The 24594-nt window shown below is 44.1% G+C and overlaps 1 protein-coding gene across 6 annotated transcripts in view; it reads right to left on the bottom strand.

Moving 5' to 3' along the window:
* Positions 1-24594, bottom strand: part of FLNB (filamin B) — a 155881-nt gene that overhangs the window by 97263 nt on the left and 34024 nt on the right. For all 6 annotated transcript variants that reach the window (XM_020968927.2, XM_020968928.2, XM_020968929.2 and 3 more), the window contains exon 2: positions 1940-2188. In XM_020968927.2, the coding sequence (XP_020824586.1) occupies positions 1940-2188 (249 nt within the window). The remainder of the gene's footprint in view (positions 1-1939; positions 2189-24594) is intronic.

Genomic DNA, 24594 nt, shown 5'->3' with positions numbered 1-24594 from the left:
TCTGGTTGGCCTCCTCGCCACACACACCAAGCTCGTTCTGACCTCTTCTCCTTCACCCATGCTGTTCCAACATGCTGTTTCTTCAGTCAGGGGAATCAGAATTCCAGCAGGCCTTTTGTGTAATTATTTAATTCTAAACTTAGTAACCATCAACAAAACACTGAAATAAGCAATTTTTAATTACAGGCTATATAAAGTCACAAGTTCCAAATTATTTTGTCTGTCATTTTCTTTAAAAATGTGTCTGATAGCAACTCCTAGCCCAAAGAAGGGCTGAAAAAAATATGCTTCTTTCTCTCTCTCTATCTCTCTCTCCTTCTCCCTCTCCCTCTCTCTTTCTCCCTCTTTCTCTCTCTCTCTCCCTCTCTCTCTCTCTCTCTCTCTCTCTCTCTCTCTCTCTCTCTCTCTCTCTGGCAGAAGCGGGGGACTATGGATGTGGAATACGTCATATACAGTCAGACTCAGTGGATGTGTTGAGCAGTTTTGCAGAGCTGCCTTTTTTCATTCTTTTTATTCTTTGTGACAAGGGATGGCTCTCTGAGCAGAGGAGGGGAGGGATACTTTTGGAAACCAAGGTGACGTATCAAAAAAGACACAGACTCAAATTTTAAGAAAACTAATTTTACCGCCCGTCCTTCAGGGCCTTGCTGAAATCCCACCTGCTCTAAGAAGCTTTGTCCTGAGATTCCAGCCCCGATTCTTCTCACCTTTCTTGGGCTCCCATTGCACTTATCATCTCCATCGCTCCCCTAAACGTATAACCTTGCCACACGTTCATCTGAGACCATCTCCCGCTCCTCCTATGCCTAAACTCCTAGGCTCCAGGAAGGCCATGCCGTGACCTTTGCTCCCTTCCAGATTCTACCTTCCTCTAAAGATCCTCGGAGAGCACTCCTGCGGCACAGACACTTCCTCTGATCGGCTGGTTCCTCCAAACCTCCATTTCAAGGCGAGTGCTTCTTCTGGCTCTAATCGTGACTGAGCGCTTTCTCTACACACCCCGGTAGTACTTTCTCCTATCCCCTCCACCCCAGATTTCCTTTTCATGTGTCCTCTTCTCCTGTTAGAATGGAAGCGCCTTGAGGCCAGGGGCCACCTTTCTCGCTTTATTTGTATCGCCAGCACTTGGTGCAGTTCTGGAACTTAGTAAACGCTTAATAAATGCCTGACTTGAGTTGACTTGAAGAACACGTCACCAAGGTCAGCGTTCATCACCAGAAATGGATATTTTTGTTTCTCTACTGGCTACATACCAGAAAAGATACTGTTTCATCCCATTCATCTCAAGACAAGGGCCAGGGAAAAAAATCTCAATTTTTTTCCTTGTAGTTCTACTGACTTAGCTTCCATGTGGATCAGAATCCTGAGGCTGGGAAGTATTATTTCCAAAGTGAACAAGGCAAAGAACCACAGCCAGCCCCCAAATCCATTTCCCTCAATCCCACCTAGAATTCAGAACCTCAGTGCAGACACCAGCCCACTGAACGACTTGGCAAAGCAATGGTATTCAGTGCGCTTAGGGGAGACGGGGAGTAAGACTACATTAGTCAGCCACAGTTAAGACAATCAGGCACAGTCCACTCAATCATGCATAGACACTAACTATGGTAGCCTTTTATTGAAATGAATACAAAACTGGCGCAAACTGGGGGGGTTGACTTGACTGCAGCCAGGCCTGAGTGGTGGAGGCAGGGACCTGCATCAGGCCTGAGACTTGCCTCCATGACTCAAGGCCTTTGGCACCAGTCAAGGTGAGGTCAACGCTTTGATGGCTCAGTTGTTTCACTGCTGAGATAGGTACTTTCCCTTTCAGGTCTCTACTCCTCAGACAGGAAATTAAGCCATGTTGTCCTTCCCCAGCTGCCCTGAAGCCTGGAGATCAATAATCCAGGTGATCCAGGTAATCCATACAGATCCGATGATCCAGACAAGCGCTTACCTGGGGCGCAGCTGTCCACGAGGGCTCCCAGTGCTTTGCCATCCTGCCAGTTCTGGTTAAAGTTGGTGATGGGCAAATAAGGGATTTTGTTCTGAATCCAGCCCAGCAGCCTCTGCTTTGGAGTTTGTTTCTTGGCATCATCATCTCCTTCATCTTCCCATACAGGCATAGAAATTGAGTAGTGAAGAATGAGGGTCCATACCAGGCCCAGAATGAGCTTCAAGTTTCCATCAACGATAGCTTTGCTATCTGTAAAAGGCAGAAAGAAAGAACAAGGGATGCCTAAGTTCATTCATTCTTCAACACAGATCCTTAATGATTCCAACTGGTCCAATTAAGCAGAGTCTACTGGAATCCACCATACTGCATAAAGTTATCGTTGAATGAAGTATTCCTTAGGAAGAAACAATATCCCAGACCAATCAGTATCGGACAAAAGTAACATCTTTTGTCTCCAAAATAATCCAATGAACTAGAGAGGTGTGAGGTCATTCATTCTTCAACACAGATCCTTTAGAATTCCAACCAGTCCATTTGGGCAGAATCTACCAGAATCCACCATACTCAACAAAGCTATGGTGTAATGAAATAATCCTTAGGAACAAACAACATCCTCACACCAATCAGCATCAAAGACAAAAGGAATCCATCAATCAATATTTATTAAGCACCCACGGTGTGCTAAGCACTAGAATATCCTTGTCTCCCAAGGAGTCCAAAGCGGCCTTAGATAAAATCTAAGACTTGAGAAGAGCAGACAAAGACATCTTACCAGATGATTTGGAGTCATTTCAATTAGGATTAAAGCATATTGTAGCATTTCCAAAGCAGTGGAAAGAAAGCTAGATTTGAAGTCAGAGGACCCAGGGGTAGATTTCTCCTCTATGGCTTAGCAATCTGTGTGACCGTGGACAAATCCCTAAGCCTTGACCTCTTCATTTAAAATGAAAGAGATAGGCTAGCTGAATTCCTAGGGCCCTCCCAGCTCCTATGATTTTGCCCAAATTGAAAGCCTCAGATAATGTCTACCATGGAAGGTCCCAGCAGGTGGGTTTTCATTTATGTCTTGGTACTTCTGGCACCAAACATGGCGTCATGTTTTGGAGGAGTGTAATGTTCGAGAAACTGAAAAACTGCATTCTTAGCCAAAATATCAATGAAGAGAAAGCAAATGATAAACTGAGACTTGGATTCCAGTTCTAATTGTGCTAGGAACTCCAAATGAGCTTGGGAAATTCACTTCTCTTGCCTGTAAAATTATGGGACTGGACAGAGTCTAGACTCTAAGGTCCCTTCCAGCACTAGAGATCTAACCATCCTAAGATTCACACAAGACCTTTGTTCTCGGCTCCCTGGGGGCCTAACTGTATAATTTAGCTCAAACCCTCATTTGAACAAGAACAAGAACTCTGGCAATCAGCTGCGTTCAAAGAGCAGACCACACACACACAACTGTAGCTGTCATGTCGGCTCCAAGTGCCCTGTGTACAGAGCCAACAGTCACCAGGCCCATTCTGAAATGCCTCAGTCACTCCAGGATGGCACCCAACAGCCTCTACCTGCTCCTACAGAGCTGCGTACTACAAGGATTATTTATCTGGAATACGGCCTCATGTGGACAGTGTGGAAAAACCAATAAGTCAAAAAGTCAGGCACTGCTAAGCCCTGGGCAAAAACGATAGCAAAGCACGGCCCCCTGCCCTCATGCTGGTGGCTGCCAATTTTATTTTTCAGTGTCCTAACCAATTAGCTGACAAAACAAAAGAGTTTTGAAAATTTAGTAGTTTCCAAAGAGCACAATTAGCTAGAAAGCTTTTCCCTATGAACTTCTTTTTTTCGGGGGGGGGGGGGAAGCACAGTTTCCACCTTTAAATTCCCAAGTGTGACACCTTCTGTATGTGTGGGCGATAGTGGACTATGGTGATGATAAACACCTTGCATATGCTTCAGTTCTAAAAACAATAATCACAGATGATGTTTCTCTGGTGCTTTACTGAAGGCCTACAAAACACTTCCTACCAGGCCCTCATTGTACACATTCCATATCATCCGGAGGCACAAGGGGGAGGTGAACTACTGCATTTCCAGGGAGAAGGGAATGACTGTATAAATACTGGTCCCCTCGGCAGTGAGTCCACTCTGCCCACCCCCACCCCACCCAAGCCTGATGAATTAATCCCAAGGGATGTGATACTTCTTCTTCCTCGCTTTCCGGGGAACTATACTGAATTTTTTCACATTAGAAATTTTTTTAAATGTGGTGCTGATTACTTAAGTATTACTGTGTGTCAAAGAGTTAGAAATTCCAGGTTGGATTATTTTCCACTCCCCTTTGCCTTTTCCAAAATTGTTTGAGTCTAGAAATTAGATTTCTGATATTTTTTTCTGGGTGGGATAGTGGAAAGGTGGATATAGCGCTGGACTCAGGAAGACCTGAGTTCAATTCGGCCTCAGAAACTTACTACCTGGGTGACCCTAGGCAAGTCATTTCACCCTGTTTGCCTCAGTTTCCTCATCTGTAAAATGAGCTGGAGAAGGAAATGGCAAACCACTCCTGTATCTCTGCCAAGAAAACCCCAAATGGAGTTAGGAAGAGTCAGATACAACTGAAATGACAAAACAACAACATGGGGGAATGCTAGTAGGCAAGGAGAAGAAGCGATCTAGAAAACCTGGACTAATTTTTTTAAGTGTTTCTATGCAGTTCTTAGGTGGAAGATCAGAAGATTTGGAAGCAGAGGCCTGGGACCCAGTCTAAATCCAGATCTTATCACTTACTATTGTGTGACCCTGGGCAAGTCACTTAAACCTCTCTCTGCCTCAGTTTCCTTACTTGCAAAAAAAGGAAGTTGGACAAGGTGATTTCTGAGGTCCCTTCCAGCTCCAAATCTTGGATTGTATGCTTATTATGAGTTAGAGTAGGGCTAAACACATACAAGACTCTGAGATGGGGTAAGGAGGAGAGAAGGAAAAGAAGGGAGCAGAGGAAGAAAGAGGGACAGTTTTAGAGTTCCAAAACTAAGTCCTAAATCAAGTATTTCTCAAAAGCAAATTATAAAATTTGTAAGACATTATACCCGCTCATTGACAAAAATTGCTCTAAAAAAAGTTGTGCTAGTATCGGTGACAAAATAGTGATATGTTGGTGACAAATCTTTGAATGCGCGCACACACACACACACACACACACACACACACACACACACAGAGGTTCATACCACTATATCCTGAAATACATGATATGCAGTATTTCTGTTTCAAGGTGGGAGTCCAAACTTGGAAATTATCCACAAGAGTTTCCTCAAAAGAAAGAACACTCTCTCCCCACAGTGCTGCACTAATGAATAGTTCTTTCATTCCAGCAGTAACTGGGACCTTTCAGGAGGTCTCTCTCCACATTCCTGGGGGCTCCTTAGCTCACAGCTCACAGGATCAGAAAGCATCCCTGACTTAGACCTGAAAGCCACCTCAGAGGCCCCTCATTTTCCAGATTAGAAACTGGGGACTGGCCTAGGTTCACACAGAGAAAGAGCAGGATTCCAAGGAAGGGTCTCTGCTTCTAAATCTAAGCTACATTGCAGGTACCAACCCGATCTCCCATACCCCATGAGGACACTCCCACGATGAGAACCTCCCTCATCTTAAAAATGAAGTGTTTCACTATGCTCCTACCAAGGTTGGCTAATTACAGTAATAAGATTTTATAGATTTCAGTGGACTTAGTGATGTGTTTCCCAAAGCTTGGGGACAGACAGGAGAGAGCAAGTAGGCTGTGAGAGATTTTGTCAGTTGAGGCAGCCCCCACCCAGGACCAAAGCACTGAATGAAATTTAACTGAGCACTGGACAGTCATGGACATTTACACAGGGATTTGTAGAGTTTTGATTACAATACATAATGTGGTCCTCCCAATCATCCCTATGAGGGGATAACTAGACATCTTATAAAGGACTCCCTCATGGTTTTCCCCATAGTCCACCCCAGTTCTCCTTATCAAGCTGGATTACCAAGGGGGTCCAAAGTGCTGCTGCCCGATATTTCCAATGATCTTCAACTACTCACCTCACTAACACCAGTAGGTTAATAAGAGCAATAGCGTTCCATGTTTGACTTTATAGACTTGATCCCACTTGAACTTCAAGACAGTCCTGCAAAGTAGACCTTGTTATGCTGTGGGCATTATGATTTCCCATGTGACAGATGAAGAAACACTTGTGTATGGGTTTATGAATTTGTACATGGTCACAAAGCTAATAAGTGTTCAAGGTGAGCCTTGAACCCGGGTCTTTCTGATTCCAAGCCCAACACTCTTCCTACCATGTCATGCCACCCTCCTTAGCAAAGTCACTGGCTGGTAAATCATGGAACACTACCATCTTGGAAGAATCCCGATGACAAGTAACCCAAAGTTCAATGGAAAGCTACATGGCAAACATACATTCCTAAGAAGTGAAGGATCACTGAAGACATGCAGGACCAAAAAAGCTACATGGCAAACATACATTCCTAAGAAGTGAAGGATCACTGAAGACATGCAGGACCAGAAAATGCAGGCCAGGTAGTGAACAGACTCAAAAGGACAGACAGTCTGAATGCTATGCAAGTGGTTTTAAGTAGTAAGAGAACCAGAGGGAGCCCTCCCCCCTGTGTTGAGTGGATCCCCTGAGGAAGATTCATGAGAAGACTGAGACAGGAATTACCCAAGGATGAGAAGCCATCAGTGAAGAGATTCACCTCCACAGACATGGCAGGTCCAAATACGAATAAGTCAGTTTCTATGCACTTACTCCAAGACTCAGCAAAATGGGATTGCAAAGAGGAAAACTAGCTATTCCAAGAAATCTCTTTTCAAATAACATAACCCCAGCACATCTAAAGACAAGAATACGTGTGCGTCTATATAGCGTATACAGACATGTAGACATATATGTGAACATACATATATAAATATATATGTATTTGTACACTGTAATATAAATTTCATCTGCATACACATGTATGTACATAAATAAAATTCAGGAATCCACAAGTCATAGATTCAGAACTTCGAGGGACCTGAGGAGATCATCTAGTACAACTTCATTCAATCAATCTGCAGCCATGTCTTAAGGACCTGTTGTGTATGTATCAAGCCCTGAGCTAGGAACTCATTTCATATGAGGAAACTAAAGGCCAAAAAAGTGAACTGACTTGTAAGAGAGTCATGATTTGAACCCAGGTCCTGCAACTCCGAAATCTGTCACACTTTCTACCCTCAGCTACTACTAATTAACTTGTGCTACAAATACATTCATGAATGACTGCAGAGAAGCCACAGCCTCCAGTGTTTGGGATTCTTGTCCTAGAAAATAAAGACACCAGGTCATGCCTGAGTCCCATTTCCCCTGGGGGAATCCAACGAAAAGACAAATGTGAGTGACCACCACTAGGGGGAGACTGTAAGAGCACTTCCAGCTTACATTTTAGTAAAAACAGAATCAGTCCTTGTTTAAAATCATCATCTTTATTTCACAAATAATCCAATGAGTCACAGTGAGTCATTGAGTTAGAGGTGGAAGAACCATATGGTCCAGCTTCCTCATTTTATGGATGAAGAAATTGAAAAGCAGTGAGGCTGTGACTTTGCCAAGGTCACATACTCACTAAGGTAACCCAGGTCCTCTGACTCTGACTCCAGCTCTTTCCACTTTATCACCCAACTATAATAATTCTTCCCCAACTCAGCCAAGAAGTGGGGTTCATTTTGGAAAAATGAACTGGCTTCCAAGCCAGGTCATACAGCTGCTAAACATAAGTCACCAGTGTTGTTCCAAATCATAGCCTACTAGTTAGAGGTGAACTGGAAAATTAATATCATACCAAGAAGAATCCATCCAAGGCTCGGGAGTGAAAGTCTAAATATGGTACCTCCTCTAGGTCCTGCAGCTATCTCAATCAAGCAGAAACATAGCAAAAGATTTTTAGCCTCTGATTATCTAACCCTTTAACTGAGTTTCAAGCTGAAGGACTCAGTACCGAATTCTAATTCACATGTATAGAACATTATCAAGAGAGAAAATTACAGCATTTCATTTATCTTGATAGGTCTAAAGAAGATCTTAGTAAAAGCTAAAGAATCATAGACTCAGAGCTAGAAGAGACCTCAGAGATCAACCCAAAGGTTCTTAACCTTGGGTCCCTAAACTTCTTTTAATATTTTGGAGATTATATTCCCATATGGTTGATTTTCTAGGCCCAGAGAGATGTAATGCTTTCCCCAAGGTCACACAGAGCTAGGATTTGAACTCAGACCCTCTGACTCCAAACCCTTTTCCACAGACTCGCTGCCTTCCAACACTCCTAAGCCAGAGTGTTTCTATTTTTAGTCTTCCATTCCTGCCACAAGAGTTGTCCTATTACCACCCTCAGACTCTGCTAATAAGCCCAAACAAAAACTTGATGAGGGGTTACTGAGTCCCTACAGCTGCTTTTCATTGTCCCCCTTCCCATGGCTCTGAGCTAAGAAGACCATAATCACAATGTGCAAATTAATGAGTAGGCTTGATGAGACCTGAAATTTGTCACTTCCCTGAGCCTAGTGATTTACTGCTGGAGTTGGTATCAGGCCAAGTCATAACCATAGCATTCAATGCCCTCTCCTCTATCATCACATAAGATACCAATACTAGCCAGGATACCAGGAGGTGTGCCTGTTTACCGGAGAATGGCTGAATCAATGACAGCATTTTCATCATGGTGCTAGTAAGAACATGATAAGTGGCACCTCCACTTTTGGACATGACCGGTTTGCTTTGCCCGACTACGTGTAGCTGTTACAAGAGGTTTGTTTTTCTTTTTTCTTCCCAAAGGATGGAGGGGAGAAAAGGGAGAAAGAAACAATACTGATTGTTATTATTATTATTATCATTATTAATGACGATGATAGCATTTATGTAGTGCTTTTAGGTTTAAGTTTCACAACAACACTTGGAAATAGGTACTATTATTATCCTCATTTTACAGATGAGGAAACTGAGGCAAAAGAGAGGTCTAAGTGATTTGCTTAGGGTAACACAGGATCCTAAGTAGGATTTGAACTCAGGTCTTCCTGGCACTATCCACTATGCTGCTTTTTAATTGGGGTATATATAACAAAAGTTGTGTTCTAAAAGAATGACAAATATAAATGAAAGGTAAGGAAATGGTTAAATGTAGCAAGATCACAGAATCATAGATTTGGAGCCAGAAGGGACCTCAAAGGCCGTCTAGTTTAGCCTGTCATTTTTCCATTGTTCACATGTACCATATGCACAGCATACAAAGACAAGATGTAAAATCTTCCTTGCCCTCAAGAAGCTTGCATTCAACTGGAGTGGGAGGATGCAGAAACATTCTTAAGGTATCTTAGATGAAATGAATATTAACCACAAGAGGTATCAGAAAGGCTCTAGAAAGAATATGACGTGATCGGAACCTTCAAGAAGGCTACAGATTCCAAGAAGGAAAAGGGCACCTAGAGTAGCGGGTCTTCTTCTAGTGACCACCTTGCTCTCATCATGGTACTGGCCCATCTCTCTCCATCATACATACCACTTCTCCTAATTAATTCCTGCTCTGTAATGGGAGGTATTGCGGGCTGCTCACACCCACCTCCTTCCTGCCCATTGCCCTTTGGATGATCTCAACATCAATTCTTGACATGACTCTCACAGCAATATAACATCATGGGAAGACTGTTTATGTTTCAAACACAGGTCTTTGTTTTAGGGCAAAGTTGGGGTCATTAAAAGAGCTCTGTCATTCCCAAACAATCCAGTCCGCTCTCCCCATCCTGTTCAAATTGGAGCCCAAATCCTTGCCCATCTGCAATGTTTGTCTGACTGAGGAATAAGCTTTCTAAGCTGTCCATCCAATTATATGTGGCCCCTGGACAATAGGCATTAGTCATCTATTTCATTTGACCTACCTATTCATGCAGGAAAAATATGACTCCTATGCATATTATGTTTGTAGCAATAAAATTCAATCCAAAGTAACCAAAGTAACTTAGTAACCCTAGGTAACCAAAGTTATCCAGAGGCTAGTGGATATATTGGTGTCAGAGTGCTTTCATGATTTAGGAAAATCACAAAGAAACTAAACTGCTTCAATAACATTTGCCAGGCTTTGGAACCAGCTGGTCCATCAACCAGCATTTATTAAGCCATATAATTACATGCCAGACCCTGTGTAAAGTGCTGAAGATATAAAGAAAGGCGAAAACAGTCTGTGCTCTCAAAATCACTTTTGAATGGGGGAGATGCTTTGCAAATAACTGTACTTACAAGGTAACAGACAGAGTAGAAAGGAATATTGGGATAGTTAACTTCAAAAAGGCTTCACACTGGCTTTAGTGGAGAATTAAGAAAACCAGAAGAAAAAGCAAAAGCTTGGCTACCACCCATTCCAAAACCCTTTATGTAAGAAGACTCACTTGACAGCAGTAGCACTACTACTATCATTAAAAACTAAGAAAACAGGACAGAACCATGGGAAGACTTGCATGACCTGATGCAAAGCAGAAGGAAGCAGAAACTAAAGAAAGATATACATTATGACTGCAACAATGCAAAAAGAGACAACAAAACAGACTTCCTTTCTTTCAGGAGAAAGGTGGGAGACTTATCAGGTCAGTGAGCCGGATCCATTGCCAGTTACTGTCCCTTTATCCATAGGTTTTAATTAACTGTTTGAAAATATTAACCTCTTTTCTCTCCTTTAAAATTCTCCAATAAAACTTTTCAAAAATAAATAAAAATTAGAAGACAGAAGAGCTACTATGAATTCAGTAACAAGTGATTCATCACAGCAGCATCAACGTACATCGAAAAAACTGTAAAGCATATGGGAGACATTATTTATTCAGTTGACAGATGGTTTATGTTCACACCAAGTCATTTTATGAAACACACCCCCAGATCTGTGGCTAGAGTGCCGTGGCCTGCAGGCTGACAGCCCCCAGACTCAGGCATCACCAGCTTAATTGACAAAACCCTCAAGCACCGAGTTTATAATGCCATAGTTTGTCATGCCTGACTTCTCTGGGTGTTGTCCTAACCAGCATTTATGAAAGGGCAAGTGTCCCAAAATAGAATTTTCCTCTGAAGTTTCTGATGGAAAACTGCACAGTGTTTATTCTCTAGAAAGCTCTGATTTCTGGGTCTCAAAAAGGGGCTAGGAAAACTTGTATTTAATGAAATCCAAAGGCTATCTTCCTAGCACACACTGCCTCTCAACTCAGCTTAACGCCATCAGCAGCCTAGAGCTAAGATTTAGAGTCTGGGATCTAAATAAAATAATTCCTTGCTTTAAAAAATATTTTTTAAGAGGATCATAAAGGTCTCAAGCTGGAAGGGATCTCAAAAACAATCCAGTCCAACCATCTCATTTTACAGATAAGGAAACTGAGGCCCAGAGAGGTTAAGTCACTTTAGTAATTGATTCCTATCCTCAGTCCCTTGAATAAAAACCAAGGGTTCTAATGCCCTGCTGGGTCGAACATGGAAAGCAGCCTTTAGGTGGCACAAAGTCAATTAAGTATACTTCACAGATGTCTATAACTTGATTACAGGTACCTAAACTCACGCTGATAGTAATCAGAGAGAAGCCATCGCTAACTGGCCATCTGGAGACTGATAAGCTACACACTTTTTTTAGGTCCTTCTCAACCTCCATGGGCCACACAATGGTCAATACTGAGTCCTGCCAAGTATCACTGAGTGGCTCAGGTATCTGTGTTGCCAACCAGGTTGCACAGACCAGCCAGGTGGTGAAGCCGGTGGCCACATGAACGGGAAGAACGAAAGGAAGCTGGCAACAGTCAAGGTCAACTCAGCCTTCTTGAGCTAAGCTTAAGTTGACAGAGACAGTGTAATGGAGACAACCTTGAGTATGTATGTACTTGAGACCAGAACAACTGCCATGTGAATTTACCTAATGAATAAGAACATTGGAGGGCATGTACTCCAAGTCATCCCAGGCAGAACTTCTAATCAACCAATCTTGGGAAATCCTGAAGCCAGACTGACACAGAACAGAACACCTTCGGTGCCCATGACTGGCCTAGCCAGCAGCTGCTGGGGATCAGGGCTCCCGTGGACTTGCAGGCAGCTAATGCTGTTCAGCCAGCCCCAACAGTCAGCAGGATCCATCTTGGTCTGAGAGGGAACTGTGCCTCCCGCCTGAAAGGCACTTCCCTTCCTTCTGAAATGAAGCTGGCTAGCATTTCCTAAATTAGAGGCGAAGCAGAAGAGAAACTGTGCTCTAGTGCAGGAAAACTGGAACTCTGATGGTCTAATCCTCCCTTCTCAAAGCAAGAGGGGAGATGTCAGAAGACTACGGGGGGGGGGGAATCGGGCAGAGGGCTCTGCTAGATTTCCAAAATGTCTTAAATCTTTAAGAACTTCCCAAAGATGAGGAGTTATTTAGGCTAATATAGCTATAAATATATAGACATATACAGAACTCTGATCAATATAATGACCAACGGTGATATCAGAGAATTGACAGAGAAGCATGCCTCCAAATTCTTGGGGGACATAATGGACAACAGGTGCAGTATGAAGCCTAGCTTTTCAGATGCAGCCAATGGGCTGATCTGTTTATTTGGTCGCTGGAAGAGTTGGGGGGCAGTGGGAGAGATCCTTGAAAAGTAGAAAGGACCTTACAAATAAACAGATAGGCATATATGTGTGTGCACACGCATATGTGTGTTATATGCATATGTGTATATAAGTAAAGGCATGTATTTATGTCTGTATTATATGTATGAATGTAAACATGTGTATATGTGCATGTATGTATAAATATGTGTACTATGCATGTGTGTAAATGTATATGTTGTATATGTATATATTATGCATGTGTATATAAATATATGTATTTTATATATGTGTGTGTGTGTGTGTGTGTGTGTATATATATATATGTATATATGAATATATGTGTTGATGTGTGTCTATAAGTCTACTGACTCAACTCCTATTGGATTATTTGGTGCCTACCCTAAGAGTCTACGAGAAGAGAAAATGGGACCCACATTCCCTAGCCTGTTTTTTCCACTTAACCTAGCACAGTCTGTTTCCTCATCTGTAAAATGGGTTTAAGAATGGTAGGCGCAATAACCTCCCTCACAGGTTGTTGAAGGGATCAAACGCTTTATTAATGCTAGCGATGACTGACCTATAGTACTATATAATTATAAGCAGATCTTTTCATGCAGCTGCTAAGGGGCAAACACCAGGTTGAGGCCTTTAGCTGAAACCCTAACCAAGTTCCTTGTGACTTCTTGACTGAGGCTAAGCCAAAAGCTAATCCCGGCCTCCCAGGCCTCCAGGCTCAGGACAGGCCACCAGAGAGGCACGGTCTCACTCCCCCACAAGCAGATGAAGGCTCCCCTCTTCCAAGGTCTGAGTCACTCCCCACTGCTCAAACCCGTCTCAAGGAGGGAACTATCCCTCAGAAAAAGCTTAGGAGGGAAGGTGCTAGAAGACTCTAGTTACAAAGGGTGGGGGTGTTTGATGGGCCTCTCTACCTCCCTTTGAAATCAGTGGTCCAATGAGAAGGGTGCTGGATTTGATGTCAGAGGTCTTGGATTCAAATGCTGCCACAATTACCAGTGTAACCTTTAAAGCCCCTTCACAGTGAGTGCTGGCTTCCTCTGTTCCGTCAAACAGAACAGGAGACGAGAAGAAAATACCAGAATGGGCTGCAGTTCACATGTGACGCTGAACATCTCATTCCCTTCTCCAGGGCCGTAAAATGAACATGTCAGACCGGACAACTAAGCTCCCTTCTGCTTCACACTCTATCAACCTCAGAACCTATAAATAGAATCAATCAACTCTCAGCACCATCAAAACCTTTCAGCTGAGCTTCCCACAGATGCCCACAAAGATGAGACCTGTGATTTCACCAGCAGAAGAGAGCAGCTCTCAGGTGAGGGAAACTCTCACAGGTCAGTAAGCTACAGTCCTGGAGAACTGCCCGCTGGGGCTAGAACCGGATTAAAATAATAACTGAGAAATGTTTTTAAATGTTTAAATACAACATAGATAATGTTAATTTGTGGTTTTCTAAATCAACATGTGACCTGCAGGGATCCAATTCTATTTGAGTTGGAGACCCCTGACCTAGGACACTGAGAATTGAAATGATTTGTTAGGTCGCACAGTCAGTATGTGTCAGAGGCAGGATTTGAACCCAGGTTTTCCTAGCCAGCTCTCTATCTCTGCTATGTACTCCAAGACACAGCCAAAGAAAGTCAAAGTCAAAGACAAACCACTAATTAAGCCCAACCTGGAGCCTCTGAATGCGTTGTGGGGTGGGGAAAGTATCCACCTGGGCATAGGAAACTTGGCTCCAACATCTAATGGCCAGGTGACCTTAAACAAACCCCTTAACCTCTGGGAGACTCAGTTTCTTCACTGGTAAAGGGGGCTAAAAATACCTCCAGAGGGCTGCTAGGAAGATCAATTAAGATAATGTTGAAAGTGCTTCGGATAGTAAAGAATACAACAGAAAGAGCAGTCTAATTGTTAGAAAACTCAGGCAGAGATGGCAGACCAATTAAGAGGCCAAGCTGCTGTGTTCCATTCACCCTTCCTGAGGGGCCCCCACCCTGGGGATGTGCATTCCCAGCTGAGGACAGTTCACTCAATGCACGTGCCTTCAGACCCACACTCAAGTCACTCTCTGCCATCCAGGCCCCCAGAACACCCCTCCCTGGTTCCCCTCTATGAGATGGCTTCCCCTACCAAATGTAAGCTCTTTGAGAATAGGGACCGCCTTGCTTTTTGTCTTTGCAGCCTCAGCAGCTTAGCACAGCATCTGGCACATCACAAACATTTAATAAATGCCTTGTCCCCCCATTCTTTCATCCAACTATGTTTTAAAGATTATGTCCAACTTCCTAGGTTGGAACAGGAGGCTGGTATAGTGGGGTCACAGATTTAGAGCCAGAGAAGGCCTTAGAGGTCATCCTGGCCAACGTCCTCATTTTAATTCATGATAAAGCTGAGACCAGTAAATAGTGACAGGTGAGACTTTATCTAAAGTCCTCTGACTCTAAATTGAAGAGAGACAGAGAAAGAGGAAGGAGCTGGGGAGAGAGAAAGAGACAGAGGGGAGGGAGGGAGAGAGAGAGAAACAGAGAGACAGACACAGAGACAGAAAACAGAGAAAGAACTATTGAGACGAATCATTCTGAATAAAAGTCAGGATGAGGCAGTACAGAGAAATATGGAATACTCTTGACTGTTAATAATAATAGTTTACAGATATTCACAAGCTGTGTGTCCCTGGCCAGGTCATTTAATTTCTCCATGGTCTAGGAAATCCTAAAAAAGTGTGTTTCAGGAAGATAGGATACCTCACCCCTCATCGGAGTTGCCTGTAACACAGAAACTGGGTGTGTGTGTGTGTGTGTGTGTGTGTGTGTGTGTGTGTGTGTGTGTGTGTGTGTGTGTGTGTGTGTGTGTGTGTGATGACATTTAATCTTGACAAAGACCCGGGGGCGAATTCCAGCTCTGCTATGCTGCTACAGGCAGGACAATGGGTAAAGTCTCTCCCTCTCTGAGCATCTAATAAGAGAGTTGGGCTACATCATCTCTGAACCTACAATCCTCCAAGAATTTTCCCCCAACACGTTCATGCTGCCATTCTTAAAACTCTGCTAAACAAAAGGGGAGATTTGCCCAAGGAGTTTCATGAAGTACAATAAAAAAAAACCAAATTCTTAATGTAAAAAGGCTTGACTAGGAGCCCAGCTGAGAGAAATTCCAAGGCTGGATTTGAACTCGGGTCTTTCTGACTCTAGGGCTGCGGTTCTACCCACTTTGCCCCCTGAATGAAGAGTGGTATCGGTATCAAATCAATCAACAAAGCACTACCTGTACACCAGGCACAGTGTAAGGGGGCTTAGAGGACAAAGAAAAACCTGAAACAATGTCTGCCCTCAAGGGGTTTCCATTCACTGGATCACAGATTTAAAGGCAGAAGGAATCTGAGGGGTCACCTATGCCACCATTTTATACAGGAAGAAACAAAGACCCTGGGAGTTAAATGACTTACCCAGGGTCAGAGAGGGAGTAAAGGTCAAAGGTCTGGTCCAAGACTAGTCCAAACCCCCCATTTTAAGATAAGGAAACTGAGGCCCATAATAGCATTGGCAGCAGCAGTCAACATTTATACAGCATTTTAAGGTTTTGTTCAGTTGTGCCCAATTCTACATGACCCCATTTGGGGTTTTCTCGGCAATTTTAAGGTTTACAGAGTGTGTTACACACATCATCTCATTTGACCTCACAATGACCCTGAAGCAGTTAACGCTGGTATTATCTCCATTTTACAAATGGTGAAACTGAGGCTCATAACGACTCAATTGGAAGTGCCAGAGACCAGATGCCAAACTGAGTCTCTCCCAACTCAAATCCAGCACGCCACCAAATTCTCCAACAATAGAAAGACAGGGATTGTTTAATGGGACAGCCAACATGCCAATGAATGCAAGGAAAGATGGGAGGCCAAAACATGGGAGGGACCAGAAGGGTAACCAACTTCTTGGGCTGGAGCCAGCTTTAGCATAAGGGGAGGGGAGCAGTCTGAAGAATTCCAAGCACTTCCAAAGCAACATGGCCTCGAAAAGTAAACAGGCAGGCAGACCCTCGAGCCCCGGCAAGCCACACTGTGGATGCTAGATTAGGAGTGATGAAATCAAGATGTTTCTTCCTCAGTACTCTGCTCCATTCAACGGGGCCCCCTCTGCTCCAGCAAATTCCAGGGTCCCCCAACGGGGGATTGTGGCTGACACAGAAACAGACCCATGAGCCATAAATCCAACTCCAAACCCAAGGCCACTTTTTTAAAATTCAAGACTAAAGCCAGAGAGCTCGTGTTTTTTGATACTCAACCTGCAAGAACAAAGGAAATTTAAATTTAAGAAAGCAGACTTTACATTGAGCAATCCTCTGAAGTTTCTGCTGGGTGCTGGGAGCCTCCTCTGCTTCCCAAGCCCTATTAGGCCAGAGGTATTTCTATAGCCCCTCCCCACTCCCTTCACCCCCAACCTGGCCTTATCTAACAAGGAAAAATCACATGGAACTCAAGTGCAGCGAGATTGTTCCTGAGTTCATGACCTTTGGCTTGTTGGCAAAATAGTCTGGGGGACTGACTGCAGACAGGACCCGGGGGTTTGAATGGATCAACTAAATCACCCACCCTCCACGAGGAAGGCTTGACTCCCCACCGAGTGTGTCTGTCTCCTCTGCATCCAGGCCTCCAGAGCCCCAGTAAACAAAGTTCAGATAAACTCCAGTGAGTAACCCCATAAACAAGGGACACACACACACACACACACACACACACACACACACACACACACGAAACTCTCGTGAGATCTGAGTTCAAATCTCACCATCAAATCACTTTGCCTCTTTAACCCCGGCCTCAATTTTTCACCTGTAATATGAAAGGGTTGAGCAAGACAACCTCTAAGCTTCCTCCTGGCTCTAGAGCTTATGAACCAAGCCCCATCTCATCTAAGCCAGGCATGAGATTCTAAAATGGAATTCATTGCCCAGTCTTAGAGCTGTAAATAAGGACATTAGAAGTCCCCCTAGGTTGATCCCTTTCATTTTAGGAAGTGTGCTCAAGACCCGGGCATTGGCTTCACACCCAGACTCACCATGATACTCAAACCAACTCAAACAAAAACCACCTGTCCGTTTCTCAGGGACAAGGGATAGCCCCAAGCTTAAACCTCTTGAGCGTTCTCTTCAGATGAAAACAATTTCCACGCAGTCCTGGAAAATAAAAAGAACCAAGCAACTCTCTCCAAAAACCACCAAAAGCATATCTACGCCAAGTAATATCAGCGAATTAAGCCAGGGGCTCAGTGTTTAATAGGCACCCCAAAGACCTTGGGACAACAAGGAATCATGAACAGGTCAATATCTAGGCCAGGAACATCTGGATTCAAGTCCAGCATCTCACAGATCTATCCACAAGCATTTATTAAAGCACCTACTATGTTCCAGGCACAGTGCTAAGCACCGGGGATACAAAAAGATCCCAGACAGTCCCTGCCCTCAGAGAGTTTACAATCTATAGGGAAAAGGACACGCAAACAGATATGTATGTATACATTTAACAAACAACTTATATACAGGCTAAACAGGGAAGGCACTAGAATGAAGAAGGGTAGGGGAAGGCTTCCTGCAGCAGGTGAGGCTTTAGTTGGGACTTGAAGGAAGCCAGACCCATCCTATCAGGAAAGAGTTTCATGGCCAGAAAATAAGCCTATTCTTGCTTGTTCAAAGAGCCCAGTGTCTTTTTTGAGGAAGAAAGAACAAAATGGCCTGTGCTGGTAGCTTAGCAAGACCATCTAAACCTAAAGGGAACAGAATAGGACTGTAGGGTCAAAAAGCACTGTCACAAAAAACTCCAAACATCCCGGAAACAAGCAACTCACTTTAAGTCAGATTCACTGACAAAAAGGGATGGGCATGAGGACTGAGACAGCTCCATTAACTAAAAGCAGAGGTTCTGGCAACCACTGCATGCACATAATGGGAGCCGTTACCACCCACTCACTTAAAGTATTACAGCAGGGATTGCCTGATTCCTCGAGGGCATGAGCTCTAGATAAGAAAGGGCTAAGGACCAGCGATTTCATTAGTACAAAGATTGCCTCAGTGACTGCACAGCTACTCCTTTCTTCCTTTCAACTTAAGAGTCTTGCAAAGTTGCCCAAAGTGCAGAGAAATCAAAGGGCTTGTCTACAGCTACACAACCAGTTTGTGTCAGTGTGGAAGCAAACCTGGTCTTCTGGGCTTCCAGGTCAACCCTCCATCCACTAAGCCACACTGGAAGCATTTAAGGACACAGTGCACTCAGGCTCAATTAGCAGTTCAGTGGAGCCACAGGGCAGGCAGCACTGGGAGTCAGGAAGACCTGAGTTCAAATCCAGCCTCAGCCATTTATCAGCTGGGTGATCCTGGCAAGCTAATTCATCTCTCTCAAAATGGGGATAATAATAGTACCTCCTTCCCAGCATTGTTCTGAGACTAAAATGAGAAAATGTTTATGAAGTCCTTTGCAAACCTCAGAGCAATATAGAAATGCTGGTAGTTTTTCGTAACAGAGTTTAAAAAACTAGGATAATCTCCCTGGATGAAACCCAGAAAATGCAAGGGAAGGTTTTCTCCAAACAGCTATTATTCCTAATTAGGTGCCAGCTAGCCTAGGCAAAAACACAGCTGCTGTCCAAGAAACACATTCAATCATTTATTAAGCACCTACTGTTTGCCAGGCACTAAAGACACAAAGACAAAAAGTGACCGGCCCCTGCCCCCGAGGAACACACAACATTTTATTTGGGGGAACATAACAAGTCCACAAGTGGGAGGGGAAAAAAAAGGCAAACTTTATAAAGTGCAAAAGTGAGTTGGCACAAGATGAAAACAGCAACAAACATGAGAAATGGGAAATGGCTTCCTCTGGAGGTAGCATTTCAGTGAAGCCTTGAGCTAGGGATTCACAGAGGCAGAGGGGAGGGCGGAGAGCATGGAGATGGCCGATAGAATGTTGTGTCCAGGGCACAGCAAACGAGCCTGTTTGGGTGGAGAAGTAGAAAGACTAGTGAGAATCAGTCTTCTTTAAAAAGACAAGCTGGAGTCAGGTGGGAACAGCATCTGGTTAGTAGGAGGCTGCCAGGGGGATGTCCCCTCCCACCAATGCTCTCCCTCCTTACTGGGCCTTTCAGGAATCCCTAGCTCCCCTTCAGGGCCACTCCCGAGGACAGATATGATGGGCAGAGGGTGACCACTAAGCCAAAGAGCCTGGGGGAGCTAGGTCCCCCTTCTGGGCACCTCCAAGGTCCAGAACAAGGGCACCAACTACTTACTGTCCCTTCTCTCTATAAAATTACCAACCCACATCTCAAGTACGGAAGCTGTATACCTAGAAGCCCAACACAGGATTCTCTTTCTGCCTCCAACAGCAGTCAAACTATCTACTTATTGATCCAGTTAATAATCTAAGAATCTATAGTTCTCGGGGCCAATAAATATATGGATCTGGGATTTTTTTCCAGACTGGAAAAACTTTGGATTACAGTCAACACACCCCACAGCATTAAAATGAACTTTTTTACACCTAATGCGAGTTCTAGAAGGGGCTGAAAGACTTTCATGAATAGTTCCTGAATTCTTATTTTGATAGACTTCCACCACCAATCATGAGAGAATAACTTGGCACTCAGAGAAGAAATGACTTATCCAGGGCCACGACGGCAGGATTTGAATCTCAGACTGGAGGCCCATTCTCCACCCACTTGGTGCGGTAATATTAACAACTCATATCTCACTTGAAGGATTGCCAAGCACTTTCCTCACAACCACCCAGAGATGTATGACCCCAGGTAAGTCATTTGAATTCACAAGTGTCAGAAGAGCTAGGATACGATTATGGAAAACACCCCTACAAGAGTGAGTCTACATACACATGTGTGTACACACACACACACACACACACAATGCAGGCAGACCAAGATCTGTAGGAGTAAGTAAGAAAGTTGGGGGTAGGGACGGGCAAGAATCAACACCACAGAAATGGTCCTTCATGCTAGATTTATTTCAGCTATGACTAGCTAGTCATAGGGCTGGACTGGAGTCCTCACATGACAATTTACTAAGGTCAAATTTTAATAAGCACATGGGCTCTACCACATGCCAGGCATAAGCTCTGATGATAGAAAGGCAAAAGTCAGCCCCTACCCTCAGGGAGCTCACAGTCTAACAGGGAAAACAATACGCAAATACCTATGTACAAACAAGGTATTACAGGATGAATTAGAAATAATCAACAAGAGGACAGGAACTCATGGGGCATGCTCTTGACCGAAGGCTCTGGGGACCTATTTTAATAGGTCATGATTCTATTCATAATACCCTGGACAGACTGGATTCACAGAGGTGCCGAGTTCAAATCCCAGCTCAGCTACTTAGAGGCTAGTTGGGACAAATTACTTCACACTCTGGATCTCTATTTCTCCATCACCATAATGAGAGGGCTGGACGAGCTGGTCTCAGAGGCACCTCAGTAAATGATAGAATAAGAAAGGTCCTGCCCAGCTCTGCCCCTAGAAGCCTATGACTCAACCTCTAATTCTGTGAACTTGTTCTACTAGAGCAAACCAAATCTAATCTAATGGTCACCAAGCCTCTCTTTAAACACTTTGAATGACAGGCAACCCTCTACCTCACAAGGCTGCTCATTCCACTTTCTGATCGTTTTAATTATTACAGAAAGGGACAAGGGGAGATATGATTTCATTGGCAAGTGAGGAAACTAACTTCTCTGGAACTTAAAGCTTCAGAGACCTGCCTAGAGGTCAAGTGACTCACCTAGGGTCACACAGGATGTACATCATTGATTCAGAGCTGGAAGGAACCTTTAAAGCCACCTGATCCAACTCCCTCATTTTTTTACAGATAAGGAAACCAAGGCAGAGGAAGCTTAAGTCATTCGATTAATAACCATTATTACAGGGCCAGGCATTGCGCTAAACATTGGCAATAAAAAAGAAAGACAAAAAGATAGCCCCTGCTCTCCAGGACCTCAACATCTAATGGAGATAACATGCAAACAGCTATCTACAAACAATATGTAAACAGGAAATGCTCTACCAAGGGAAGGCACTGGAATTAGGAGGGCCTGGGAAAGGCTTCCCATGGAAGGTAGGGCTTCAGTCCTGGTTTTCCTGTCCTAGAAGCCACCTCTCCTATCCACTGTGTCAAGATGTTTTATTTTTTAGACATCCCCTCCTAATTCAGTGGAACACCCTGAGACCCTTTAGAATAATGGCCCCATCATCCACCACCTTCCTTATTCTATTTTAAAAAAAAAAGCTTGCAAAGCCTAAAACCAAGACCTAAACTCTTTAGTACCAGAGGCTTGAGCCCCCACTTGACAAGGGACATCCTTCAGGGTGTAACACCATCTTAGCAGGCCACAAGAGACTGGGGAAAGATCCTCAGGACTGGATAGAAGACTTTCTTCTCAAGAATGATTTTTGGAACTAGAATCTAATGAGCCAATAGCGTCCATTTTACAGATGAGGAAAAGGAGGCCAGGAGGGGCAATCTGATCACCCAACTAAATTAATAGCAGAATCTAAACTTGAACCTGGGTCTCCCAACTCCCAGTCTCTGACTCTGTCTATGATCATAATGCCTTTAGTTCCCTTTCCACTAAGGAGCAATTCATAGACTCATAGATTTGAGTTGGAAGGGACCATGGAAGCCATCTGGTCCTCCCTGCTCACTTTACAGATGAAGAAAATAAAGCACAGAAAGGTTAACTAAGGCCATCCACGGAGGTTCGGTGGCAGAGCTGGGTCTTGAACCCCAGTCCAAATTCAGTTCTCTTTCCGCTGTACTACAAAGTCAACAGGCATTGAGCAGTCGCTGTTGGGAAGACCCCAGTGATATTCAGAAACAGCCAGTACAAAAAGATGGCGACTGGAGGGCTGGCCACAGCATTAGCAGATGCCCAGCTGTACCTTCCAGAAAGCCAGCCAGCTGAGCCCCGGGTCACAGGACTGTGGTACCCAAACACTGAACTGAAAGCAAACCTCCTCCCCACCAAAGGCCTCATCCAATCCAAGGTCAAGTATGGCTAACTCCCAGGGCAGCACTCTCCTTGTAAAGGAATGGGGTAATTAGTAAGTCATTTGCACAGCATTAGGCAAAGCCTATGTATAATTGCTTTCAGAGCATCAACCTGTCCGGACAGATTTTGCCTTATAAAAATTCAGCCAATAGCCCATCCCTCCCTCTCCACCCCTCAGCTCGGAGCTTTCTATCATCTTTGTCCTACTAAGTATCATGGGAGGTAGCAGATGATCAGTCACCATAAGGTGACGTCTGAATAAGGAACTGTCCCCTGGGCAGCTTGCCGCCAGCCAAAGTTACTTCCTCAGCCAGGTCTTGTGGTGTGCTGGAAGAACGTTGTGCTGGGGTTCAATTCCTGGCGCCGGGAATTAGACGTCCACCTTACCTTGGTAGTCCTCGGTTTCCCTTTCTATAAAACAAGGGGGAGGATGGTCTAGAAAACCTCTATTTTTCTGTCCAGCTCTAAAACTTAAATATAACTCCCTGATTGGGTGACACTGTCCTACCTATGAAGGACACTGTGGACTTAATGATAGGGTTAGATGTAGAGTTGGAGAACATGGATTCAAATCTCAGTTCTACTGTGTGAACTTGGGCAAGTCAATCCACCTTTGGGAGCCTCAGTTTCCTCATTTAGAAAATGAGGTTGGATTAAATGACTGCTATCCCAGGATCCTCTGAGGACTGGAAGCACACTTCTACAAACCCATTCACCTCAACAGACCTCCTGGGCTTAAAAGAGGTTCCAAATCAGAGGTTAAAAAAAGAAAGAAGCTAGAATTTTGGATTTCTGCAGTCCCTCTCTCCCCAAACTTCCAGACATAGGCTCACACAGCTGGACTGCTTGAAAGTGGACATCAGGGAGCCAGTTAGCCACAAATATGGATTTTCTTGAACTACCCTGGTATTCTAAGAAAATATTTCCCCATCCCCTCTAGCCTTCCCCCAACCTTGGAGCCACACCTAAGCCTCATAACCAATTCTGACAATACCTTTGCCAGAAACCCCCTCCCCCCTCCCCAAGTGGTTGCCAAGTCCCAGTCAACTTTCCAGGGCATTTGGCCAACACGAGCCATGCAGCCTGAGCTTCATTAGGAATCTGTGGTCGTTAAGGAGGACTTGGAAGCCAGGGCAGTGACAGCATCAACGGGAGATAGCGTAATGCTTCCTGTTGTAATAAATTCCTCCACCTGTGAAACTAGACTTCTATTTATTACCAAAACAGAAACCCTAGCTTTGGAGACCCTTCCTGACTCCTTGAAGCTCACTCCCCCAACCATGACATCATTGACCAGCTACTGACAATGGGTCCCTGGAGCCTGGGCCCCTTTAATACACAGCAAAAGTACATTCCTAATTAGGAAGCTCACCACTGCTAGGGCTGATCCCCTCCTGAAGCTCTCATCCCTCCTCACCCCCAATACAAGAAAGAGCCTGTTGGATCATACTACAAGACAGAGGCACTGGCTTGGACCCATCTACTGCTAAGAGCCAACCACTACACTCATGCCTCTCTCTTGTTCAAAGGGGTCAGAACAGAGCTCACCTTTACTTTCCCCTCAAAGGCCTTCCTAAAACCGTCTTAGAAATAATTTCTAAAAAAGCAAAATGAGGCATAAGAGAAGCTGAAGGAGTGCCTTGCTATGCAAAATAATTATAGATTTGGAGTTGAAAGGACCCTCAGAGGTCATCTATCTGGTCCACCCCCCTCCCCCTTTTATTGATGAGGAAGCAAAGGGTGAAGGACTCACCTGACACCTGGCAGATGTGTGGAAATGGCAAAGATGCCACTTTGAGGCCAGGACAAATTTCCTAAAAATTAAGAGCTAAAAAATGGATGGATTTAGGGTTTCTTAAAAATTTACAGTTAAAAGGAAGGGATTGCCCTGAAGGGAGGCCAGAGATTCTTGAGAGACGATCACTTGGTCACCAGTATTATAGTGAAAAGGAGTCTGAGTCTTTGCA

This window comes from Phascolarctos cinereus, unplaced genomic scaffold (assembly GCF_003287225.1).
Source record: "Phascolarctos cinereus isolate Bilbo 61053 unplaced genomic scaffold, phaCin_HiC Scaffold_4;HRSCAF=312, whole genome shotgun sequence".
Classification (NCBI taxonomy): domain Eukaryota; kingdom Metazoa; phylum Chordata; class Mammalia; order Diprotodontia; family Phascolarctidae; genus Phascolarctos; species Phascolarctos cinereus.
Note: the sequence above shows the minus strand (reverse complement) of the source record. Positions and strands in the feature narration are given on the sequence as shown.